Genomic DNA, 21928 nt, shown 5'->3' with positions numbered 1-21928 from the left:
CTGGACGATTTAAGAGTTTTTAAGAAAGTTGAAGAAAGAGTTTTAAGAGTGTTTGCCTGGAGTTAGTAGTAAGGTGACACAGGCTAGGGCTGAAAACGTGAAACACTGCCGCCGGCCTCGCTGCGTGTAGCCTCTCAGCCAGGCTGCAAAGCCCAGCCCAACTTCGCCCTCGAGGCTGGTAGCGCCGCAACCTTTTTATTCCATTTCTAGTAATAATTAACACGAAAGTCCTCTCGCGCGCCAGCGGAAGCCTGTTAGGCTCACACCAACAGCTGGGGAGGCATCGCAGCCGTTTCTGCCTGGAGAAACACCTCCACCCCGTGCAGGTGCTGTTAATTCGCAGTGAGGCCTCTTAATTAAATTAGTTTAGTTAATTTTCCCCTGGTCTCTGGGGGAGCGCGACCGCCCGGAGGGGAGGTCAGGGCGGGCGCCGCCAGTCGCCTCAGCGCGGGGAGGCGGGAAAGGGGAGGCGGGAAGGCGCCGCGGCGGGGCGGGTCCGGCGCTGGGCTCGGCTCGGCCGCAGCCGGTTCCCCCGCGGGTCCCTGTCTCCCTGCCCGGCCCTGCGGCCCCCCCCCCCGAGGCGAGGTCGGTGTCCCCCGCCGTGCTGAGGCTTCCTCTCCCCCTCCTTCCCCCCCCCAATCCGGGGCTGCTCTCCTCAGCCAGGGCCGCCCCCATGTTGTGGCCCCTTATCTCACGGTAAGGGCTCTTGCGTTCAGCGAGCCGCCCGGGGGGGCCCTCGCTCGGCGTCCCGACCGCCCAGCATGTCCTCCCCAGCCGGAGGTGAGTGTCCTGTCTAATCGCCCGGGAGACGCGGTGGCAAACCGGCTGCTCGGGTCTATAGACTTTGCAATCTGTAGATTTTTTTTGTTTTGTTTTTCCTTTTTCTCAACTGGCTGGTCGTAGGGGCTCTGTTCGTCTCACACAAGCTGTTGCAGGTGGGTTTCAGGGGGCCGGTTCGCTTTGGGGAGCGTGTCGCCGCTGCGTCCCTCTTGCTGCGGGTGACGGCAGGCGGCTTTTCGGCCCGTCCACCCAGACCGAGCCTCGGGGGAAAAAAAAACACCCCGACAGCTCCGAGTCCCCTGGAGCGACCTCTCAGCGCCTCCGTTTTTCCCCCCTTTCCTGTGGGCGATGCTGGACGCGCTCAGTGAGTCTGTGTGAAGCCTCGGCAGCCGCCGACGGCGTGGCCGTGTCTGAGGCAGGCCGGCCCAGCCGTGTTTGCCTGTGAGCTGCCCCCGTTGACTTCTCGCTCTTTTAAGTCTGCGCTGCGGCTCTTCGTCGCTGCTTATCTGCTCTTCTCCCTGTGCCGCGACTGTCTGGCAGGAGGAGAATGTATATTTAAAAACAAAGCGGGGGTGGGGGGGGTACGTTTGGCTGAGGGCAGATGATCACCTTGTGCGTGTGTCTTGTGAGAGCGCTGGTAGCAAAACGACGGCTCTCGTGTGGAAGCGTGCGAGCAACAGACTGATAGAAAGGCGGGCGAGCGTCGTACCAAGTCCTGCTCAGCCGTGGAGCAAGCGCAGCCTGTGTTTACCTGACTGTCCCGGTAGTGATCAGGTGCAGCAGACAGGAAGAAAATGGAGTAACCTGATGCCCGAGTTACAGTGCTCGACTGGAGACTAACGTGGGATTATTTTCTCCGGATGTCCAAGTAATTTCGGTTAAATGGGTTAGCGTCAATCAGAATGACGCCCTGGGTAACCTAGCTGGTCCTGTTATCCAGCCTTCACAAAGGGGAGGAACTGCTTTTGCAGATAATCTGTTTTTAAAAGTTGAAGGGAACTATGAAATCAAACTGCTGTTGAATAAAACAGGGTTTTTGTCTCTTTCACTTTCAATGGCATATTTGACTGCTTTATTAGGTTTTGTGTATATGTGTGCGAGTACGTATGCATTGAAAACCTCTCTGGGTATGGTATAGCTGAGTGAATAATGCATGAATAATGGACGCACAAATGGGATCTTTGAAAGAGAATCCTGTAGACAGAAGGGAAAATTAAATTCTATAGCAGAGTTTTCATGGGATCTTATTTTGGAGTAGGGCTTGAATGGAAGTCTATTTTTTCCAAAGTGTGATTTTTTTTTTTTTTTGGGGGGGGGGGGACATCTATCATGGAAAGATGCTTATAGTAAATATGCAGTTGTCGTGATTACAGATGAACAGCCTTTGAGCCCTTTTAACTCTCTTGAGCATTGCCCTTAAGTGACAGCCTGGAAGCGGTGGAAGCCTTGCTGCTTCCCGACTTTCTCAGCAAGAGGTCCAGCTCCGTGCGGCATCTGCAAGCCGTTTCTCTCAGGGGAGCCGAGCTGTGCTCGTCACCTTTGATCTGCTTCTCTCTTTGGCCTTGACAAACGATATCGCTAAGGCTGTGGCCTAGGAGTTGCACCTCTTTCCAAGTAACAATTTAATAATATAAACGTTGTTATGTATTGAACCTTGCTCAAAATAACGTTATTGTGAATGCAGAGTGGGATGTTCCTTACGTAAGCAAGGGTGGTGCTTTCCGGCTTGGTGTACCTCTGATTCTCTTTTATGTGAACTTTATAATAAAGCAAGCAACCCCGTTGCAAGCAAAAGCACAGAGATATGCTTTTATATTCATAAAAATATAACATTCCTGTGTTTGTCACACTAACATTGACAACCTCGGGTCTGCTGAAGAAAATCTAGCTTGCTTGACAGGTCACAGAAAGCTGAGTGCTTGTGTAGGGTGGCAGAGGGGTGTTTCTGGGATCATTAAGCCCCTTAAAGTGTGCCTCCTAACAAAGGAAGTCTGTGAATAGTAGATGAATTTGGCACTTCTTTTTAGCCTTGCTTCTAAGGTAGAGAAAGTATTTGTGTGCTGCAGGAAGTCAAAGTAATTCTACTCTGTCTCTAAAGATGCGTTAAAGAAACCTATCGAATATCTCTTTAAAAGCTGGCTTGTGAAGTAAAGACGGTGGGTGGTGTTGAATTCTCGCGTTACCTGGCGGTGTTCTGGCTTTAGTGTGACTGTTGTGCTGACAACACCCCCTCAAACCTCCCCCCCCCCCCCCCCCCCCCCCGCAAGGACAGAAGTGCCAAAATGAATATTTAGGTCCAACCTTGCAGTTCTGCAAGCTCTTGCTCGGTTGCTCCCTCGCTCTAGAACGAGGACTATACCAAGGACTCTTGGTTCCCAGCTGAATGGCTTTACCTCAAGTTGGAGTTTATTGCCTGTTATTGCTCTCTTCTCTTGGCTCAACTTCTTCAGAGCCATAAAAACAATTCCATTCCTGGACTTTTTCCCTGGGGACAGGTAGAGATTTCAGTCTGAGTTATCCCAGGCTGAAGGGATAATTGTTGCTGAATTGCCTTTGTTTTAGGGATTTAACTGCTTAAATTCGCTACTAGGCAGCAAGGGAAGGGGCGAGGAGGAAAACCAAGTACCTAAAGGAAAAAAAAAAAAAAAAAAAAAGAATTTTGTTAAATTATTTGTATCTTTGGTGGGAAAGGTCTTCTGTATCTATGAAAAAACTCTTCTATGCCATGACTGTAAGCATGTAGAATTTCCATTTTATCTTCCTGTCTGCATAAGCCACTTTGCTGACAAATGAGGGGCAATGTCTGGAGTGTATTTTTGTATGCAAGAAAAAAAAACGTATACTTTTTCTCGCTTGTGGTCAAAGCCTTCAAGGTTGTGTCTGGATAGCCAGCTTTGCTCTTCAAGCAGAAGTTATGATCAGAAAGTTAGTTCTGTTTCACTACCTTTTAGTCATGGCTGTTTTTATTACAGCTAGATGTTGACCTTTTAGCTTCTTGTCATACCTTAACCACCTGGAAGCTAGATTACAGGAGAGTGCTTTACACAGGGTTCCTGTTTTGCTTACAAACTGTCATTGCAAAGACTTTGCAGCACACTCGCTGAATGCTTGCTTCAGTAGCTCCAGTCCATGCTGCTGGCCTGCTAGGGTCAGCCTGGAATTTCAGACCTGTTTGGTTTTGTTTTTTTTTTAACCTACAAAGTTACTAGTTTATTGCTGCTTCCATCTGGTACTGGGCCTCTTAAAGCTGTGGGAGGTCACAAGGACTCTGCTGTCATGGACATCTTGGACTTCCTTGGTGTATCAGACAAGGGGCTGGTACAAGGACCCTGTGAGGGAAGAGGCTGCCACTTTCCTCCTCTCTCCCGTATGTCCACAACAGACCAGGTACCAGGATTATGGTACCTTCTTGTGCGCCTGACTTTTAGATGAACAGAGAAGACTGAAAAGGGAGTAGTGAGAGCTTTTACTTTATTGCTCTCTTAATTTGTAAATCTCCTAAGAATTAGAGTTCTAAGTAACAGCCCAGGGGCACTTAAATCTCATGTGGTGAATTTCTTTATAATTATTTATAGTTAATTTGTAATTTAGCCTTCTGTTGTCTGCCTGGGGTATATGGTTAACATAAGAAATTGAAAATGCCTCTGGTCTGGATGAGCTGCTGCTGATTCACCTGGGCAGTTATACAAACCAGGACCATGCAGCTCTTTGTGGCAATGAGAGGCTTCCTCTATTACAGCAAAAAATATAGCTAGGCAACTTGAAATATTTAATTAGAAAATGATTTAATTAAGAAACATGCTAGACTGAGCGAGCTTCCTGTTAGTGCTGCAATACTTTATGCCGGGATGACTGAAACAAAGCAAGAGGATTTGGCCTACGGTATCAGTACAGTGCAAGGAGGACTGTTATTACGGAGTTAAACTACAGGAACCCTAAGTCTTTGAACTTCAGTGTTTTTAAATAAATACATTTTAAAATGAAATATCATTGTCAATTATCTGTAGGCTTTTTAAAATCCAAGCGCTTTTTATCTCTTCTGTTGTGAGCCCATCTACTGTCTCCATGCTGTGCAAGTGGTTGTTTTATTCCTCTGTGCTATTTTTCATTAGTTTCAGATCCTTCAGATGTACTTGTTAAAAATCATCTTGTCCAATGTGCACTTGTAAGCTTACTGACTACACCTGGAATAGGACTGGAAACATGTATCTTGTGAGATACACACAGTCACTTTAGAGTAATCCAGCTGACACTGGATGTCACCATTGTACAACACAAATGTAGCTGAAGGTGATTGGGACCTTATATTCAGTGCACGATAGAGAAAGAAAAAGCTTTATCTTTTGTCTGCCATCTCTTCCCCCCAGGTGTGTTTTTCATTAGAATTATGGTATCATTCAAGCCTTGTCCTGTTTATACGTAATGAGCAATGCAGGTAATCCTACTGAATGTGATTAAAATTAGTTCTGTGCTCTTACTCTGGTATAGTCATTGGGGACTCGGTACACCTGTTAGTAAGGTTGTACTGTGAAGATGGCCCTACATACAGGAACTCTTCTAAAGAAAAAAAAATAAATAGTGCTCTATGAAAGGACAAATGGGACAATTGCTTCTGAATGAACCACTGCCGAAATTAAACTGTAGTGTGAAGCAAGTAGGCCAGATCCTTTTCTTTAGTCCAGGTTTGGGTCTGAGTAATAAATGCAATGAAGGCAGTGGAATTACTGTGGAGAGCGTAATTGATTTATAAACTTCTAAGATAGGTGGCAAAAGTCTTGTTTTATTCTTAGTTAAATTACGTGCACATGTGGAGTATTCATGTACTTGCTCACAGCTCTGGCCTTATGATGTTTGAAATAATAATGGGATTGTGATGTAGTTGGCTAGTAAAAAGCCATTGAATTCTTCAGCGGAAATGTATGAATGCATCGCTTTTCCCATCTATTAAAAAAAAAAAAACTAAATGTTTGTATTTTTTAAGAAAGTGATTCTTAATGTTTGCTTTTTTTTTTTTTCATTCGTCCTTTTAACTTGAAATACCTGCCTGGCTCCAGCATGTCCTTGAAGCTGAAATGGTATTAAGTGAAATAGAATAATGGAATTATTCCCTATACTTGCATAATAAAACAAACTTTGCTCTTCTCTCATTTGTATAGAACAGAGAAACGCACGTATAGTGACAACTACCCTGCTGCTGACTGAACATATAACGAGAGAGGACCGAGGCTCCGAGGGAAATTACCTCCTCTATGGATCCTCTTGTGCCCAGATCACCGAAGAAGCTGAATATGTGAAAAAGGTATTTTTGAAGTAGTTGTTGTTGTTCTGTTCCCTTCTTTGCTTTTGTAGAAAATATGATAAGCAATAGTAATAACTATTGAAAAAGAAAATTCTGACCCTTATGGCAATACTCGATTGTTTATCTTGAAAAACCTTTGATTACACATTTAATCTAGAAACACTGTTTACTCTACGTTAATGACTTAATTATAGCATGCATTGTCTTGGGTTGAGTTAAACCTATTTGAAACCAGTGAGGTTTTTCCACCCCTCGTTTAGGATTGTTGCAAGAGACACTTCAGTGCCTGTCCCCACCCAAACTCACAAGTCTGCAGAGGGTAGAACTGGGGACTGTTTGCTTGGAGATAGGGAGAGAAGAGCACACAGAAGCAGAGTACAGTCTGAACGTGCTCTAGCAGAACAGCACTAAGGTAACGTCTGTGAGCTGTGATGGTGATATGCACGTCCAGAAACGTGAAGTCTTAACTTCTGGAGCTGAAGCAACAAGGCGTCTAATAATGTGACTGATGAGCAGATTGATAATAGGATAATGATCAGATTGTCTGAACTGGGTCCATCAGAGGTCTAACAGAAATCTGGTATCCTATGGAAGAAGATAGGAAGATGGAAATGGATGAATATACAACACGTAAAGCTATACAGCATGAACATACGTGTGGTTGGAGCTTCTTTGCCTCCTTTACATATGAAAAATAACTAAGCAGTTAGAAAGTGCAGGACAGATGCATTAAGCTTTAAAAATGACAGGAATAGAATAACGTGAGATAAGATTCATAAGAAAATATATCTAAAATTGCTGTTCAAGCTGCTAGACAAGTTGAACAGCACACTGGCAGTATATATTAAATATACTTGCAAGTTTTTATTTGAAGCCGTTTGATAGATAACATCAATTCTGAGCTGAGTAGAATGGCTGGGCTTGGTCCCTGGAAGAGATTAGAAACACCCTGGAGCAGTCAGTGAGCAGCCTTATCTGAAGCAGAAACATTGATGTGAGGTACCTGGAGGACCAGTACCTCCGCAGGCTCAGTGGCATGTGGGAAAGGCAAGCCCTAGAGGCGTGAGTCAGCAAAGCCAAGAGCTACAGCAGTTCTGAGGAATGTGGAAATCGAGTGTGTGTGGTTTTTTTTTTTTTTTTTACTTTCTTGAATGCCAGAGGAAACGTAGGAAGAACATAGTTTACTGAATGCCTTTAATGAACTCTTGCGTAATAACAACCCAAGAAATACCTTACTCCATTATGGGCTATTCGGTCCAGAAGTGAGGACCTCAAACTTCTGATTTTTAAATTAAAAGTTTAAGAAATAAAATGTCTTTGTCCTCTTTGTAATTATGTATGTGAGATTGAAGAATGAATACTGTATCTTTGAATCTGGAAATTTTACTATGAATTCTCAAGCATCTCATAACCCAAAATCTTCTACATGAAGCAAATGCTGAGAAAAGTATATATTCTGTGGTGATGACACTAATTCATAAAGCCTCAATGAGCTGATATGCTGGTTGATGCTGACACTGCAACTGAATAGGTAGAACATGCATCTCTCTTCATAAGAGATCTTGAGGAGCTTCAGCTTAGTAGGTTCTGTTATCTTATTTCTTTGCTCTAAGCAATAGAGCACAGCGATGATAATATGCAAAGGCAGTTTTTCTGCTTCCCAGCTGAACTCAGAAGAGCACTGTAGTATGACTAACAAGAAAGAACAGTGGGCTGAAAAACTGCTACTCAAGAAATAATCCCCAAAAGTTCTTTTTTTTTAAAATCTTACTACTTTTTCTATTCAGTGGAGGAATGAGGTTGGAGAAAAGCCTCTACCGTGAAAAGAAAGTGGTTTTATGGCTAAATCCCTTAAAACAGGGAGACTGATCTTTGTTTTTAGTAATTTATTTTTAACAAATGACCTTGATGTAAAGTAAGAAAGGCCATATAAATGCCAGTGCATTCTGGCATAAATCTGATTAATGGAAGTTCATGTTTCTTGCACATACAAGGTCTCAAAACAGGCATGTGGAAAGCATTGAGCACACATTAGTGAACACCTGTGGAAAAAGTGGTTTAAGCAATGTGCCTACTGTCAGACACTGATTCTATCCCCATGTTTTCCCCAAAGTATTCATTTTGGTTGTGTTCAGCATGAGACCAGCTCTTCTCTTCTGGCAGTCCCCTGCTTCATTAATTCTACACCTTCTAGCCAAGAACCGAGGAAATGGAGTTCTGGATGTGGGAGCTTCCTTCACTGCAAGAGCCAACTTCATCCCAGAGCAGTTCATCAGGATAAAAAAAAGTGCTTGATCTTGTATTAAGTCATGTATCACGCAAAGGTTTCTATGGCACTTTAATTATTTTCCTTGCTGATTCCAGCTTTTTGCCTTTGGGGGAACCCCTGCTCCCTCACTGATGTGCTGGCCACTGTTAGCTTCTACTTAAATCCATGTTCATCTCGCAGTTCCTTTGCATTACTCCCAAATAGTTTCCAGACTCCATTTCTGCTGGAGACCCAGGTTCCTACCTCCATCTTGCCTGCTCTTGTCCTACCATACAGGGTAGGGTTTTCTTTTTCCCACTGACTTCTGGTTGCCACAGTCTTCTCTCAGCGCCTCAGATCCCTCTGGCCTGCTCTGAGGAATGCATTTGGTTGCTCTGCAGGGTTGGTGCGTGCCCAGTTTGTGAAGTACTAGAGCTCTTCCCTAGGGGCATGAGATCCTGGAAGGTCTGGTCACTAAAGCTGGGAGATTTTTTTTTTTTTTTTAAGCTACTTGTACTTTGTATAACCTTTGTTTGGCAAAAAAAGTGCCTCTGATAAAGGGTTTAAACATCAAACTCTTCTTTCAAAGAGGCAGTCCTTCGGCAGAAAACGGGTTTGGGAATGTTTTGCCAAAACAGTTAAATATGCTGGAGTAATAAATAACTGAAAGGTTCTTTTAATGGGAAGTATTGGATAACGATAATGTGCGTATCTGCAGCCTCACCTGTAATACAACATGTGGTGCACTATTCTAAAAGCTAATTAGTCTTGTGAAATAACACTGTAGAGAATGGAATGTAGTTATTTATCAGGATTGATACATTAATGCTTTCAAACGTAAAACCCTGGAGAGCTGAACAAACAGAGCATTGTAGTTGCTCTTAATTTATTGAGGGTGGAGAAAATATTGTGACTGCTACTCTATAAATAGCCTTTACTTTGTGAAGAGCTAGCTGTGGAGTTGTCTGTCCAGTGGTCCCTACAGGAGGAAGAGGACTGTTAATAAGAAATGAGATTTTTTTAGGGTCACGGTCATGAATGCTGGTTGTTAAAGCTATTTTTCGGTATCTTTAAAATAATTTCGATGTGTGTTTCCTTTAGCAGCTTCCTCAAATCTCGGGCAACAAACTGGAATCAAAGAACAGTATGTCTAGCTCCAACTACAGTCCTATTGTGGTGAAGATGGAAGAAACGGAACACCAACTCTTGCTGGTGAACAAGGAAAATCAAGTACTAAAGATCAAGGTGTGTTCCAATTTTTTTTCTTTTTTTAAAGGCTTCAAGCGAACATATCTGCCTTGCAACCCAAAGGGCGTTTAGTTCTCTCTGCACTAGAATTATATTTTAGTTGCTGCAGAAAAGCACCTATTTGGTACTCCTTTGCCAGGCTCTTTCCTTCTAGAGAAGGAGCAGACCAGCTAGTACAAACTATTTCATTCTCATAGATGGCGAAATTCGTATTTAAACCTGCTCCTAGGGACGTATTTGATTTTTGGATAGTGAGATGACATAGCCAGCTCTGTTGATAGTTGACAGCAGATGTATTTACAAGTAGTTGGAAGTACATCTCTTCTTCTAAATCATAAGCTTTTGTCATAAGGGATGGTTCCATACCCTATAAATCTGCCTTTATTTGGAAACTAAAATGCCTGTCAGATGCCTGTTCACATTCATAGCGTTGTTCACAGGTATTTAGGGCTTTGTTGTTGTTGTTTTTAGCAAGGGTAAGTACTGAAATTTGATCTTGTGTAGAGGGATTATTTGTTGGCATCCAATTATAACATCACTTTTTTTTTTAAAGCACAATATATATTTTTTGTACGATTACTCTTTCTAGCTGGAAGCTACAAGAGAAGCAGGTGTGCAGGCTCTCAGATCTGCCTCCCAGACACTTTATGAAAATTACCATACTCGGTCAGAAGAACTTAAAAAAAGGCATGAGAATGATAAGAAGCAAATACAGGTACTAATCTCCCCTCCGTGTGGGGACGGCAATACTATTCAATAGGCCGGTTACTGGGAGAATCCTCAGTGTTTTATGTGTGTAGGTCTGAGCACTAGCAGCTGGAGTGGGGCTACAGGCCTCGGGGACTCATATGTCTAGCTGCCAGTGACTGTGGAGACCTGGGGACCAGTTACTGGATAGGCTGAGTGTCTAAGACTAGCTGCTGGAGGGATCTCTATCATGTATGTATGGTCTGTATGTATGTATAGATCTTTCACTAAGAGGCTTTCATTGTGATCAGCCAGAGAGGGGAACAGGATGAGGAGGTCATTGGTGCTGTTTGTGCTTTTGAGTGTTGTGTTTTCTGTCTGTGTTGCTCTATGTGGCTAGCTGTGTGTGTGTGTGTATGTGTGTGTGTGTGTATGTGTGTGTGTGTGTATGTGTGTGTGTGTGTATGTGTGTGTGTGTGTATGTGTGTGTGTGTGTATGTGTGTGTGTGTGTATGTGTGTGTATGTGTGTGTGTGTGTATGTGTGTGTGTGTGTGCCTATTGGGAATAAATAGCTGCTGGCTGAACTTTGGGTCAGTGAGCCTTGCCTCCATCGGTCTACTGCCTTCCCAGGTCCTAACACATATGCATGTATGTTTTTAATACCCTTCCTAATCATAGGCCCACAATCTCGAACAAGAACGAAAGCTCCAGCAGAATACAGAAAAAGCCAATCACCTAGCTGAAGGAATCACAGAAAAATGCACTCAGATTACAGAAATGGAGAAAAGAGTGCAAAGGATGGAAGAGGTATGTTTATGCCGTCCTTTGTGTTCAGGAGTCCTTGTGAGCAGGAGTCAACTTTTGCCAAGAGACCTCCCCTTTTGCTGTAGATTGTTAGCCCTAGGACTGTCAGCGTTTGCATACTTCTGCTCTACTGAACTGGAATTGTTCGCCTGAGTAAAAGACAGGCTCTCTGGAATTACATGTCTTCTCTTATTATTGTTTGGTTAGCTCCTGTGCCAGGACAGAGCAACAGGGTGGAAGACGGTGCTTAGTCTGTTGAAAAGAAGAGTTAATTACTCTCAGTATTTGGGGTATGTTAGGTGTTAGAATTGAAACTACAAGAACTTCTACCGTGTTGCAAAAAAATTCCTCTCCTTTACAGGTGAATTTACTTTGTCTTTTGTTGATTTGGAAGCACGGATGGTATTATGCATAATTTTCCTGATGTATGCACTGAGTAGCAGTGGGAATTACTGTACTGCAAATACTGTTTTAAAACTACAGTCATCCTAGGACAGGTAAAATTTAAATACAGAGTCAGTGAATACAATACCTGCAAGTAACTTAGATTAAAGCTGTTAAATGTGAAGTAGGATGCTTCTTCCCAAACGTATGTTACTTGAACTTCCAGTTTGCAGTATGCTGTAACTAAGTCACCAATACGAGGAGAAGACAAGCAGGGATGCATATATTTTGCTTTTGTCTTCCAGTAAAAATTTAAAATATTACAGCCCTGATCCCAGCCGTTCCAGAAATGCCCTGCAGGTGGGCTTGGAGCACTCTGAGAAAAGGGACTTTGAACTGGAGCCCCCCTAGGTAGAGAGAAAATTTCACTCTGGGATTTTTTTTTTTTTGCCTCCTGTGTAAATGACTCACTAATGGACTATGAGTAAAAGACCAGCCCCAGCTTTTCTTGCAGATCATCTTCTCCCCGCGTGGGGGTCCGAGGAGAGTTTGTTTCCACTCGTTTTGAGCAATGCCAGCTCCCCTTCTCCTTCCCCAAGCAAAGGCGAATGGCTCACCTTGAACTGACTAGGTGAGGGGCTGCTGACTCTGCTGCGGCTCCCGCAGTACTGTGAGCGAGGAGACGACGTGCGTGTCCCAGTCCTCGCTGCGGGTCCTCCAGCGCTTAGCAGAGATGTGGCAGGGTTGGTTCCCCCTGAGCCCTGCTGTTTCTGCCTGCTGGTTTCGTTCTCGTGGCAAGCGCCAGAGTTTCTGCCCGCAGGGAAATGCGCTCGGCTCACGCTCCTGTACCTTCTGCCTGCTTTCCTGATGCCTGCCTTTGTACAGTTGGCACCTTGCAGCTGGCACTGGGAGATATAATTTCAGTGATGCACACGTTTTCATCTTTCTTTTCAGTCCTTTCCTCACTGCTCAGCCAAGCCCTTGCTTTTTTCCCTTCTAGTGTATTTCTGCCACCCATCATGTGCAAGTGATCTTTCTAATGCTAAGAGTTGCATCACCAGTTTCCTTCAGATTTTTCCCTATATGGAAAAGATTTCGGTGATTTCTTCTATCTTTGCCTAAGCTAATAGCAGCAGATATGGTATAGCATCTGGGTTTATGCTATCTCTGGCAACAGCGTAATAACTTGGGTAGTGGACCTGATTGATGAGGAATGCAGCATGTGAAGAACAAAATGGTTTTGTGCAGTAAGTGCACCAAAGGTAGATACTGGCTTCATAGGTAACGTGTCAAAGAATAAAATCTTATCTGATTCTTAACTCGGATATCTAAGGATGTATATGGTGCCTTGAATGTCAGAATTCTTTTTTCTTGGGATGGGGTTACACTTTTGTAGCCTGAAAATGTGGATTATAGGATAGCTTTTTGACTGTTATATCTAATCCTCAAGTAATCTGCTTACAATTTAGAAGGAATAATATTGTAGCTGTGAAGGGAGGGCCTAAGAAAAGGAAGGAAGTGAATAGTTTGTGGTGTCATTGATCAGTTTATACAGTTGGAAAAAGCCATGATTTCAGACTTGGAAGTGTCTTCTCTTTCTTCTAACAGCAAAAATGTACTTTCCTTGTAACACCTGTCTGTGTCCAGGAATTTTGATGGGCTGTCAAAATAAAAATATATCCTCAAATGCAATCAATCAAAAGACACAAATTTGCCCAGACTTTTAGAACGTGTAATTCGCATTTTGGGGGTAGTGAATATGCCTCAACTTCCTAAAATGCTGGAAGACACATTTTTGCCACCCTGTTCAAGCTGCACAGAATTTTTCTTCTGTGTGTGTGTGTGAGACCTCTTGATTTCAATGGGATTGAATGCAGACCAAGGCACTGCTCAGCCAGAATAAAGCTGATAGGATGAGTCACTGCACTGATGGGTTTCTGGAAGTCAAATGTTATAAAAAGGTACTTTTGAAGAATTTGCGTTCTTCTAGTAACGCCACATCCCGTAAATAGCATTGGACATAACAGTAATAATACAGTATCTACTGGCAGCTGAGCATAATCATTCACAGTTTATTCACATTCTAAGTTTTATGCTAATTAAATAATAGGAGAGACCTCTTTTTTAAACAGTTTTCTCATGACAAATCAGTACATTGTTGCCCCTTTCAAAATCAATTGAGAGCGGTCAAACTGTTTTGTATCTAAAGCTGATGTTGATGTAGGTCCGTTTGTAGATGATTATTGCTGAATTCTGTTTATTGACAGTGACTAAAGCCATCAAATTTTTAGCCAAATTATTCTTGCTAAACAAATGATAGGAAGCGTAATATAGTTTTTATGTAACTTCAATTGTTCCCTTAGGAAAAGAAAACTCTGATGGAAAGGAAACTGTCACTTGAACAGAAGCTTCTACAGATGTCAAAGAAAGAAGACAGCAAGCGGTGATTAAATGCATATGATAGCTTTTCCTTTTTAAGGGGGATTATTTTATATAGGGTACCAGGCAATAACTTGCTCAAGTTCCTTTTGGTAGTAAAATTATTCATATTGAAAGCAATTGGTTCAAAACCTGAATTACGGTGATTTTAAAAAACAAAACAAAAAATCAAACAAACAGATCTCTTGTATTATATATTTGAGATATTGATGCTTCTCAACTTCTACGACCTAGTACCTTTTCTGTCTTGCATGTACTGGCTGCTTCCCTTCTCTGATTCTTCCTTGAAGTTGTGCTGCTTTTTGTCATCGTCCTTTCACTGAGTAAGGAAGTAGTCAGGAACCAGCAGATCTGCATTCTGTTACCGTCATGGACCCTTTGAGGCTGCTTCATCTCATCTCATTGAGCCACTATGCTCGTTTGTAAAGTTGATCCTGTCCTGAAGAGCTTTTAGGTTAGACAAGGAGCATCATTTATCTTGCATAACAGAAAGCTGCTTTCTGCTGGGATGTGTGTCCTAATAATAGAACCTCATGTCTGTAATAAAAAATGAACTGATGATGAGTGGAAGGGCTGTGCAGCGGTTTGTGAATCATGCAGCATTTTTCCCTTGCATTGACAACCTGGAAGGATTTTCATACTTTCTTATTTGTATACTCTATATCTCTGCCTTCACTGACTGACAGAAGACGAGAAGCTGAAAGACTTCTTGAATGGCTGCCTTTCTTTTTCTTGTTGGAATCCTTCTAAACAGTGAAATTGCACCATTGATTCTGTCATCTTTTATGCACAAAGCAACATATGTCGACACTGTCTCACTTGAAGCTGCGTTCTTCTGGGGAAAGTGCGATTTTATTTAAAGCAGACATGCTGTGCTCATTTAACAAATACTTAGCCTAACACTCATTTTTGTTCGTTGTGTCCTCAGTTTGAGAGGTGTCTGCTGCAGAATATGTTGTCCCTTTTCAACAGGGATATGGTTCTTAGGGACTGCTATTCCATAGTGTTTCGGAGTGACTTTAAGTAGCTCTTGTCTTGAAAGACAGGACTCCCTTTATGGCTGAGGTGTATTACTCAAGAGCATGTTTGTTTGCTCTCAGTGGAGATAAAACAATGCTGTTCTTTATCTTTTTCTTCTTATCTCATGCATAACAACTACGTATCTTCTTTCTCTTATATCAGACAATGCTTTGCTGTTTATGGATTCTCTCATTTGTGAATTCAGTTTATGAAGTTATTTATGAATTTTCTTATCAACAGCTAGTAAGGGTAGAGGGTGGTTGTACCAGGTAAAGTCTGTCTCAGACTACAGTTTGTTTGTTCTGCTCAATAAAGAAGTCTTTTTATGCGTATCTGTATGTGAATTGCAGCCAGGTATCTTCAGTAGCATTCGGAACATCTTTGCTAGCAACAAGCTCTTGAGTACAGATGTAGGGAAGCACACTGGGCCATTCAGTCAGCTCTTGGGGAAGAACCTTAAATGTGCTTTGCTTTTTCAACACTAGGTGTGTGGCTCTTCAGATGGAGATTTCCACTCTGCAAGAACAGATTTGCCATTTGCAGCATGTGATCCAGGCACAGCATCAGAACCTGCGCAGTGTGATACAGGAGGTCAGGCAGAGGTTGTTATATAGGACAGCTTTTCTGTGTTTGGGAAAACAAGCAGCAGAGACTTGGTTCTGTGCTTTTGTCTCAAGTCTTTCTGATTGGTGAAGAGCAGCTTGCTCATCACGTTGCCTGGTTTTGCACACCCCGCGTTGATATTCGTCTTGACACTACATTGAAAATGGAAATGGCATCACTCTAAAAATGAGATCACGGTGGTTGTGTCTGCAATTTCAGACAGAACTGTTTGAAACTTTCTAGAAGCCAGCTGAAAGGGCTGGGGAGCCAAGCGGAATTCCTGTTTGTTAGGAAAATGGAAATTCTGCCAGTTTTAGGTGTAGTGGGATACTCCTAGGCTTTGAAAGAATGAGAATAGTCACCTGCCCTGTGGTCACCGCTCCCCCTGGTAGGATGCGTTGTTGGCTGTCACAGGAGCCTCAGCGAGCATGAGGAGAAGCACGAGGGTGTATGAGGAGGCCCCGCTATATTCTGCGCAGAGAGCGCTGTCTCTGATAGCTGCAATAGCCAATTACTAACTTGGTGAGGCAGTCAGTAAAATCTACGTGTAATAGTGTGGCTCTGGGAGCCCAGATCCCCCTTACTTCAGTAGTCCCATTGAACTCCCTGCTCATTATAGTATTCCCTGAAGCATCTGGTCACTGACAGAGCCAGATATTAGGCTAGATGAACCTGCATTACAGCTATTTTCATGTTACGTGAGTAAAGCTATTTTCATGCACGCTGCAAATAGGTTTAGATACTGGGAAGACTACAAAAAACTTTAAGCAATTAAACTGCTTCACAAATTAACTGTACAATGGGAACTGCTTTTACTGACAGCATTAACCTACGCTGTGCGCTATGCGACTCATAACACGTGTTTGTCTTCTCCCAACTAGCTGAGACAAGTCCCCACACTAATTAGTCTTCATAATCATATGTTTCTGTGAATATGTCAACAAAAGGTAGACTTGTTGTCCTAAGGAAAATGCAATACTGTGTTGAGGCTGTTTTATAAATTGGTCAATCAAATATTCTGTTTGAAACTTCCTATGATAAAAGACTATAGGAGTCTCTCTATGCTTTAGAGACTTGAAATGCCTGCCTTTTTTTTGTTGTGATGAGACACTTAGCACTGTGGTTTTATTTGTCACAGAAATGTTTTTAATGTTCTAAGGCTTTTAATCCATTATACACTTGACATTTCAACTCCTAGGTGGAGGAACTGAACAAGGAACTCAGAAACCAAGATAAAAAAATAGGAAATCTGACAGAAAAGCTAAATGCACTCGAAATTCAGGTAAAGTGAGAAAGAAACAAGATATTCTAAACTGAACTTGTACAATTTTGAGATCAAAAGTCATTCTCTAAAATCATCGTGTTTCTAACTTCTTCAGTAATGCTCGTATTAGGACCTTCAGTTAAGGCATAACACTGTTTTTCCTTGCATTATTCCCTAGGGTCAAATAAGGGGAACTAACTCTAAAGTTGCTGAACTTAGGCAAAAGAAAAGGGATTTTTTTTTTCTTTAAGTAGTTAATAGTCTCCTTATAAAAGGATAAACTCACCATTGACTTCAGTGGAAAAGATCCAGTATAGACTTGGGCTATATTTCCACTGCAGATGCTTCTTCAAGTGGAGATCAAAATGCAGTGATGTAACCTTTTTTCCAGGTTATTGTTGTGATCACGAGGCAAGAGAGGTCAGTCCTGGCCATCTTTCCCCTTGTTTTCGGAACAGTGGCACAGTCTGATCAGGAGCAGTAGAAATAGCATCGTGCACAATAACCTGTGGCCTGGCAGTCAGCCTTACATCAGGGAGACATATGAGTTCAAATCTTTTAGTAAAGAGGATTTGCTGAACCTGAGTCTCCTTCCTGAAGGCAGAACAAGGCTATCTTGCAATCAGTGGTTCCCACCTCTCTTCCACCCTTTTTATTTTATTTTTTGGGTGTGCCTTTTTGAAAAGGTACTTGAGTGCTTAGCTGTGGATCCTGAAAGGATGGAGGTGTCTTCGAGTATCTGTGACTAGGGATTCAGGTGTCACCCCCTGCCCCAACTCTCATAGCTGGCTGTGGAGGGGCTGGGCAGCTAGCCAGGCTGGCTGCATGGCACAGCAGCAGATCCAGCATCTGAAAGGAAGGTATTTGGCAGCTGCCGTCTAGCACCTGCATCTCATACTGCACCTGGTCCTCAGTGTCATGAAAATCTCACCCTTGGTGTCTGCAGTTATTTAACGAAATCCACAGCACTTGTGAATTAAGGAACATCATCAAAATATACTAGTTTGTATTTTAACAACCAATTCTCTGCCTTGGCGACAAGCATCAGGTTAGAAGCAAAAAGTAGGAAGCAATGATATGGGTATGGGAGGTGAAAAGGCTGCAGGAACCAGGATTTTAAACCTGTAATTGGCATGAGAATTTTAGCAGCGAGGTATTAACACAGCAACCTGTGACTGACCCTTCAGGTACTTACATGCTCAAAGCTAACTATGCAGAGCAGTCCAATTAAGCAGGCATGTGTGAAATTTATGGTGCATGTCTTTCAGTTTTCTGATCACTTCCTGGCCAGCTTTCTACCTCTGGGGAATCAAGTCTTTGTTTGCCTGCTTCCCTCCTATTGTTTCTTATTTAATTATTACTAGCAACAATTGTAATTGCCTAACTTCAGCCTTGCATGGAAACTAGCTTTGTGTATAAGCTGACAATTTTTTTTTAAACTCCCTTTTTCTTTTGGTGTTGGCATCATTTTAACTAGTTTGAATCACAACTTCATTATGTTCTGTACTGTTTTCAGACTATTCTTTTTACTCATCTGCTAAGACTGAATGAAATCAAGCTTCAGAATTCTAGAAAATCTGTATTTGTATTATAGTTCTTGTTGATACCAACATAAACTGTCATTCTTAGATGCATGTATTTACATGAGGTGGCAAGAGCTACGTTGCTGTGTTTTGCAAGACTTGTCAAAATACAAGTTAGCGCTAAGGTTCCTGCCCAAGGGCTTTTAGGGTTGCTAAACCTAATGCTGTGTCTGTGTAAGATACTCAGCTATGCTTATTTCTCCTGTGAGGCTAAGGGCCAGATAACAAACAGCACTTGATGGCTGTTCAGTCGTATCACTACCCTGCTTTTCCTTACGTAGTTTAGTTTAGTGCCTTTGGCCAGACTCGGATATGAATCTGTGTTAGGTGCCCAAAGCCTGTCTGCTTCCAAACTACTGATTTAAAAATGATGTTCAGGAGCTGCTTAACCTTGGAAGTGTTTGAAATCCTCAGCAGTTTCTGCTGCTTATTTTTACACTTCCCAGTTACCTTATCCTCTGGGGATGCCCAGAACTGTCCTGACCTCAGCTGCCCCTGTCAAAGCTGTCAAAGCTTTGTGATGGTTGAAATTTAAGGTGAGTGGTGTCAGTGTCCCTTGTAGGGCCTGTCTCGGTCAGGCTGCGCTCCTGACTGCCCCTGTTCCAAAGCAGAGCAACAGCAACTGCTGTCTTTGGTCAGGAGATGTGGTTAATGGTGGAGAGGGAGGAGAAAGTATAAGAAACCTTTGACCAGATCTTTCAGCGTTTCTGACCTTCATTGCCCCGTGCTTAGGAGCTTAAAGTCCCTTCAGTTGCTAAGGTTGTCAGTATGACAACACCTGTGTGTTTGGTTTTTTTTTTTGCACTGTATCTTCCACTCATCTTAAAATATATATATAAAAGCCTTTTGGAATGAGCTGCAGGCCCTTGTCATCCAGTGTTGTTTTGTCTGCTGCAGTAAGGGATATATTTATATTTTTTTTTCTTTGCAGAATAAAGAACTTAAAGAAAAAGTGGAATTCTGGTCTGGCCAATCCAAGACTAAAATTTCAAAAGGTGTCATGACAGAGTAAGTGTCTCTGAACACACACGCGGTCAGCTGAGTGCGTGCTATCCGCAGGCCTCACCAAACTTTACTGCAGAGTTCTGAGAGAATTGATTCTGGCCTTGCTGGAAGTAACCCCTGAAGGATGAAATTTGATTATTTCCTTTATAAAGGAAAGAGAAAACACAAGCTCTACTTCAAACTCGTTAGCTAACAGTGTAACTGATGAACTGATGGAGCTTTATGCCTGCCCCATTTGATCTGGAATGCAGCATGGGATTCACGCTCAACAGAGCAACCAAAAGCATCTATAGCAGCTTGTACATCAGTTTAAAATTAAGTGAAACAAGGCAGATTGTAATAACTGGGAGGTGTGCACGCACCCACACCAAATCAGGAGAGGCTATACTCACCCTATGAAACCAAGTAACTTGGTAGGCTGTTCTGGAGTATATGTTCCTTGATTATAGTAGATCTGGATTCAGGTTTCTGCCCTCAGTTGGCAGAATAGGAGCTTGAAGCCAGCTCCTCCATATGCAAGGCAATAGTTATAAACCACTGAATTAGTGCAGTATGTAGGGGTAGAGTCTTCCTGGGTTGCTAGGAAAAACAGGGTTTAAATAAAGGGGGGTAAATCTGGCTCTCTCTGAATGAGTCACGCAACTGAGAACTCCGTAATTGTGCAGCGTTTCCTGGATTGCAAGAAACGATGTTGGGCAGTCGATTGACCGTGTTTTGGTGGGTTTAAGCTTGACTTTGGCCTGAGAAGATTTTTGAATGATCTTGGCCTTCTTGTGCTTTCTTTTGCAGCACACGACGAGACTTTGGAGCATCACCTTACTTGATGCTCACCAGGATAAGGAAGCAAGAAAGCTAGATGAACTGGATGTTTGTCTTCCACCTTCTTTTGGTGTGGTGCAATACTTAACTCCTACATCTTTTTGCTGCTGCAAAAGTACCTTCAACACTTGCTGCTTTTTTACGAAACATGGTACAGAAGTGGTGCTTTAGAGCTGCATTTAGAAGAATAAAGCTGAAAGCAAGGCAAGAGCTGAAGAGGCAGTGAGCTCATTAATGCCTCGACCGTCCCAGTGGCAAAAGCTGTCCCTGGCCATGCCTGGGGGCAGACACGTTGCTGCTCCGCTGCTGCTGTTGCATCCTGCAGCAGTGCAGGCTGCAGCATGTACCTGCCTCACTGCTGAGCAGTGGCCTGCGAACGGGCTCCAATCATACAGACTGCAGCAGAGGATCAGTTTTAGCTGCTGCTCAGATTTCTCTTAAGCAAGATTATTTTAAAATAAACTTTTAGATACCCTGTTACATCATCAGTCACTACTTCCCTACCTCATCTTTATAATGAACTAATTGATGTCATGGAAATCAAGACTAATGGCTGGCTGGGATCCTGAGCTTCAGTAAGGGTTGGAGGAGCTGACCTCCATCTGGCTCTTACATCCTAAACTCTTCTATGATGTCTCGGGGTTTGTGTCAGAATGGACTTCAGCGATACAGGTACATGCACAGCATGGTTTAGGAGCAGCACCACCATGCTGCCAGCAGTGCCCTCAGCCAACAAGGAAGTTAGTTACCAGTTTCTGCTTTAAACGGGCTCTTGCTTTCCTGAAAACTTGCTGTGGCAAACAAGAAATTTACCCCCCCCCCCCCCAAATCAGCTTAAGTATGAAGTTCCTCACTTAGTTTTTCTTTCCCTTAAACTGTTTTGTTTTTTGGGTGGGTGGGTTGGTTGGTTGGTTTGTTTTGGTGCATGTGCTTAGCTTCAGTTATGCCAGACTTTGGGCATTTACCTCCTTATTTCTAGCTCAGTTTATCAAATGGTGACACCTGAGACAAGTCACAGTGTAGCCTCAGCCTAGGTGCTGCAGGTGGTTCAGGTCCTGATGCTTTACCCCTGCTCAGTGCAAACGCAGCCCTGGGCAGGGGCTGGCAGCAGGCCTGCGTACACATACCCAAGTACAGGTCACTGTTAGGCTGCTGCTGGTTGGGGGAAGCCAGCAGCGCTCCACTAACAAGGTCACTGTGTTCAGGTGAGTTTGCTAGAGCTTTTCTCCCCTGCCTCCAAGTTGGGAATCATCTGTTTAGCATGTTACGTCCAAAAACTGGCCACAATCATTTACCAAAGCAGCTCCTTCATGTGCGAGAGCGGGTGAGCGTTTTCTCTCCTTTAACACAGGAGTGACCTGATGATCAACATTCCTCACGCAAGAGATGTTTTGCCCCCCATGCAGTGAGTTTTGTCTCCAAAGATGTCCTGCTGTAGTGACAATATTTGCACATTCACATTTACCTGTGTACTGTACTCCTACGGACTGTGGGGAAAAAGGAAAAAAGCAAAGAATGGCAGAATTTAAGAGGATTTTTCTTCTAAACAGTGCCTCACAGAGATGGCAGAATTTTCTTTTTTAAAGTGTTATTCTTTAAATAAGACAACCATCCCAAGTTTCAGTTTGTTCCCATTTCTGTCTAACTTACTTTAGCTATGTTACTCATGCATAGTGTCACTCTGGGGCTTGACGCAGCTAAGGTGCACATGGATATGGAGGAGCTGACTTCAAGCTCCTATTCT

The 21928-nt window shown here is 43.0% G+C and overlaps 1 protein-coding gene across 4 annotated transcripts; it reads left to right on the top strand.

Moving 5' to 3' along the window:
- The first annotated feature begins 459 nt into the window (after positions 1 to 459).
- LOC138064165 (coiled-coil domain-containing protein 68-like) lies at positions 460 to 21806 on the top strand. Of its 4 annotated transcripts, none has more exons than XM_068925603.1 (10): positions 460 to 780; positions 5937 to 6079; positions 9429 to 9572; positions 10165 to 10290; positions 10942 to 11070; positions 13815 to 13894; positions 15396 to 15501; positions 16712 to 16795; positions 19292 to 19368; positions 20155 to 21806. In XM_068925603.1, the coding sequence occupies exons 1-10, from the start codon at positions 762 to 764 to the stop codon at positions 20219 to 20221; spliced, it is 975 nt and encodes a 324-aa protein (XP_068781704.1). In that variant the 5' UTR covers positions 460 to 761; the 3' UTR covers positions 20222 to 21806. The 4 variants fall into 4 exon arrangements, with proteins under 4 accessions (XP_068781704.1, XP_068781705.1, XP_068781706.1 ...); XM_068925604.1 differs by having other exon boundaries at positions 9432 to 9572; positions 20155 to 21799; XM_068925605.1 differs by lacking the exons at positions 13815 to 13894; positions 15396 to 15501.
- The last annotated feature ends 122 nt before the right edge of the window (positions 21807 to 21928 follow it).

The sequence above is a fragment of the Struthio camelus genome, chromosome W (assembly GCF_040807025.1).
Source record: "Struthio camelus isolate bStrCam1 chromosome W, bStrCam1.hap1, whole genome shotgun sequence".
In the NCBI taxonomy this organism is placed as follows: domain Eukaryota; kingdom Metazoa; phylum Chordata; class Aves; order Struthioniformes; family Struthionidae; genus Struthio; species Struthio camelus.
This window is presented reverse-complemented; position numbering and strand designations above follow the sequence as displayed.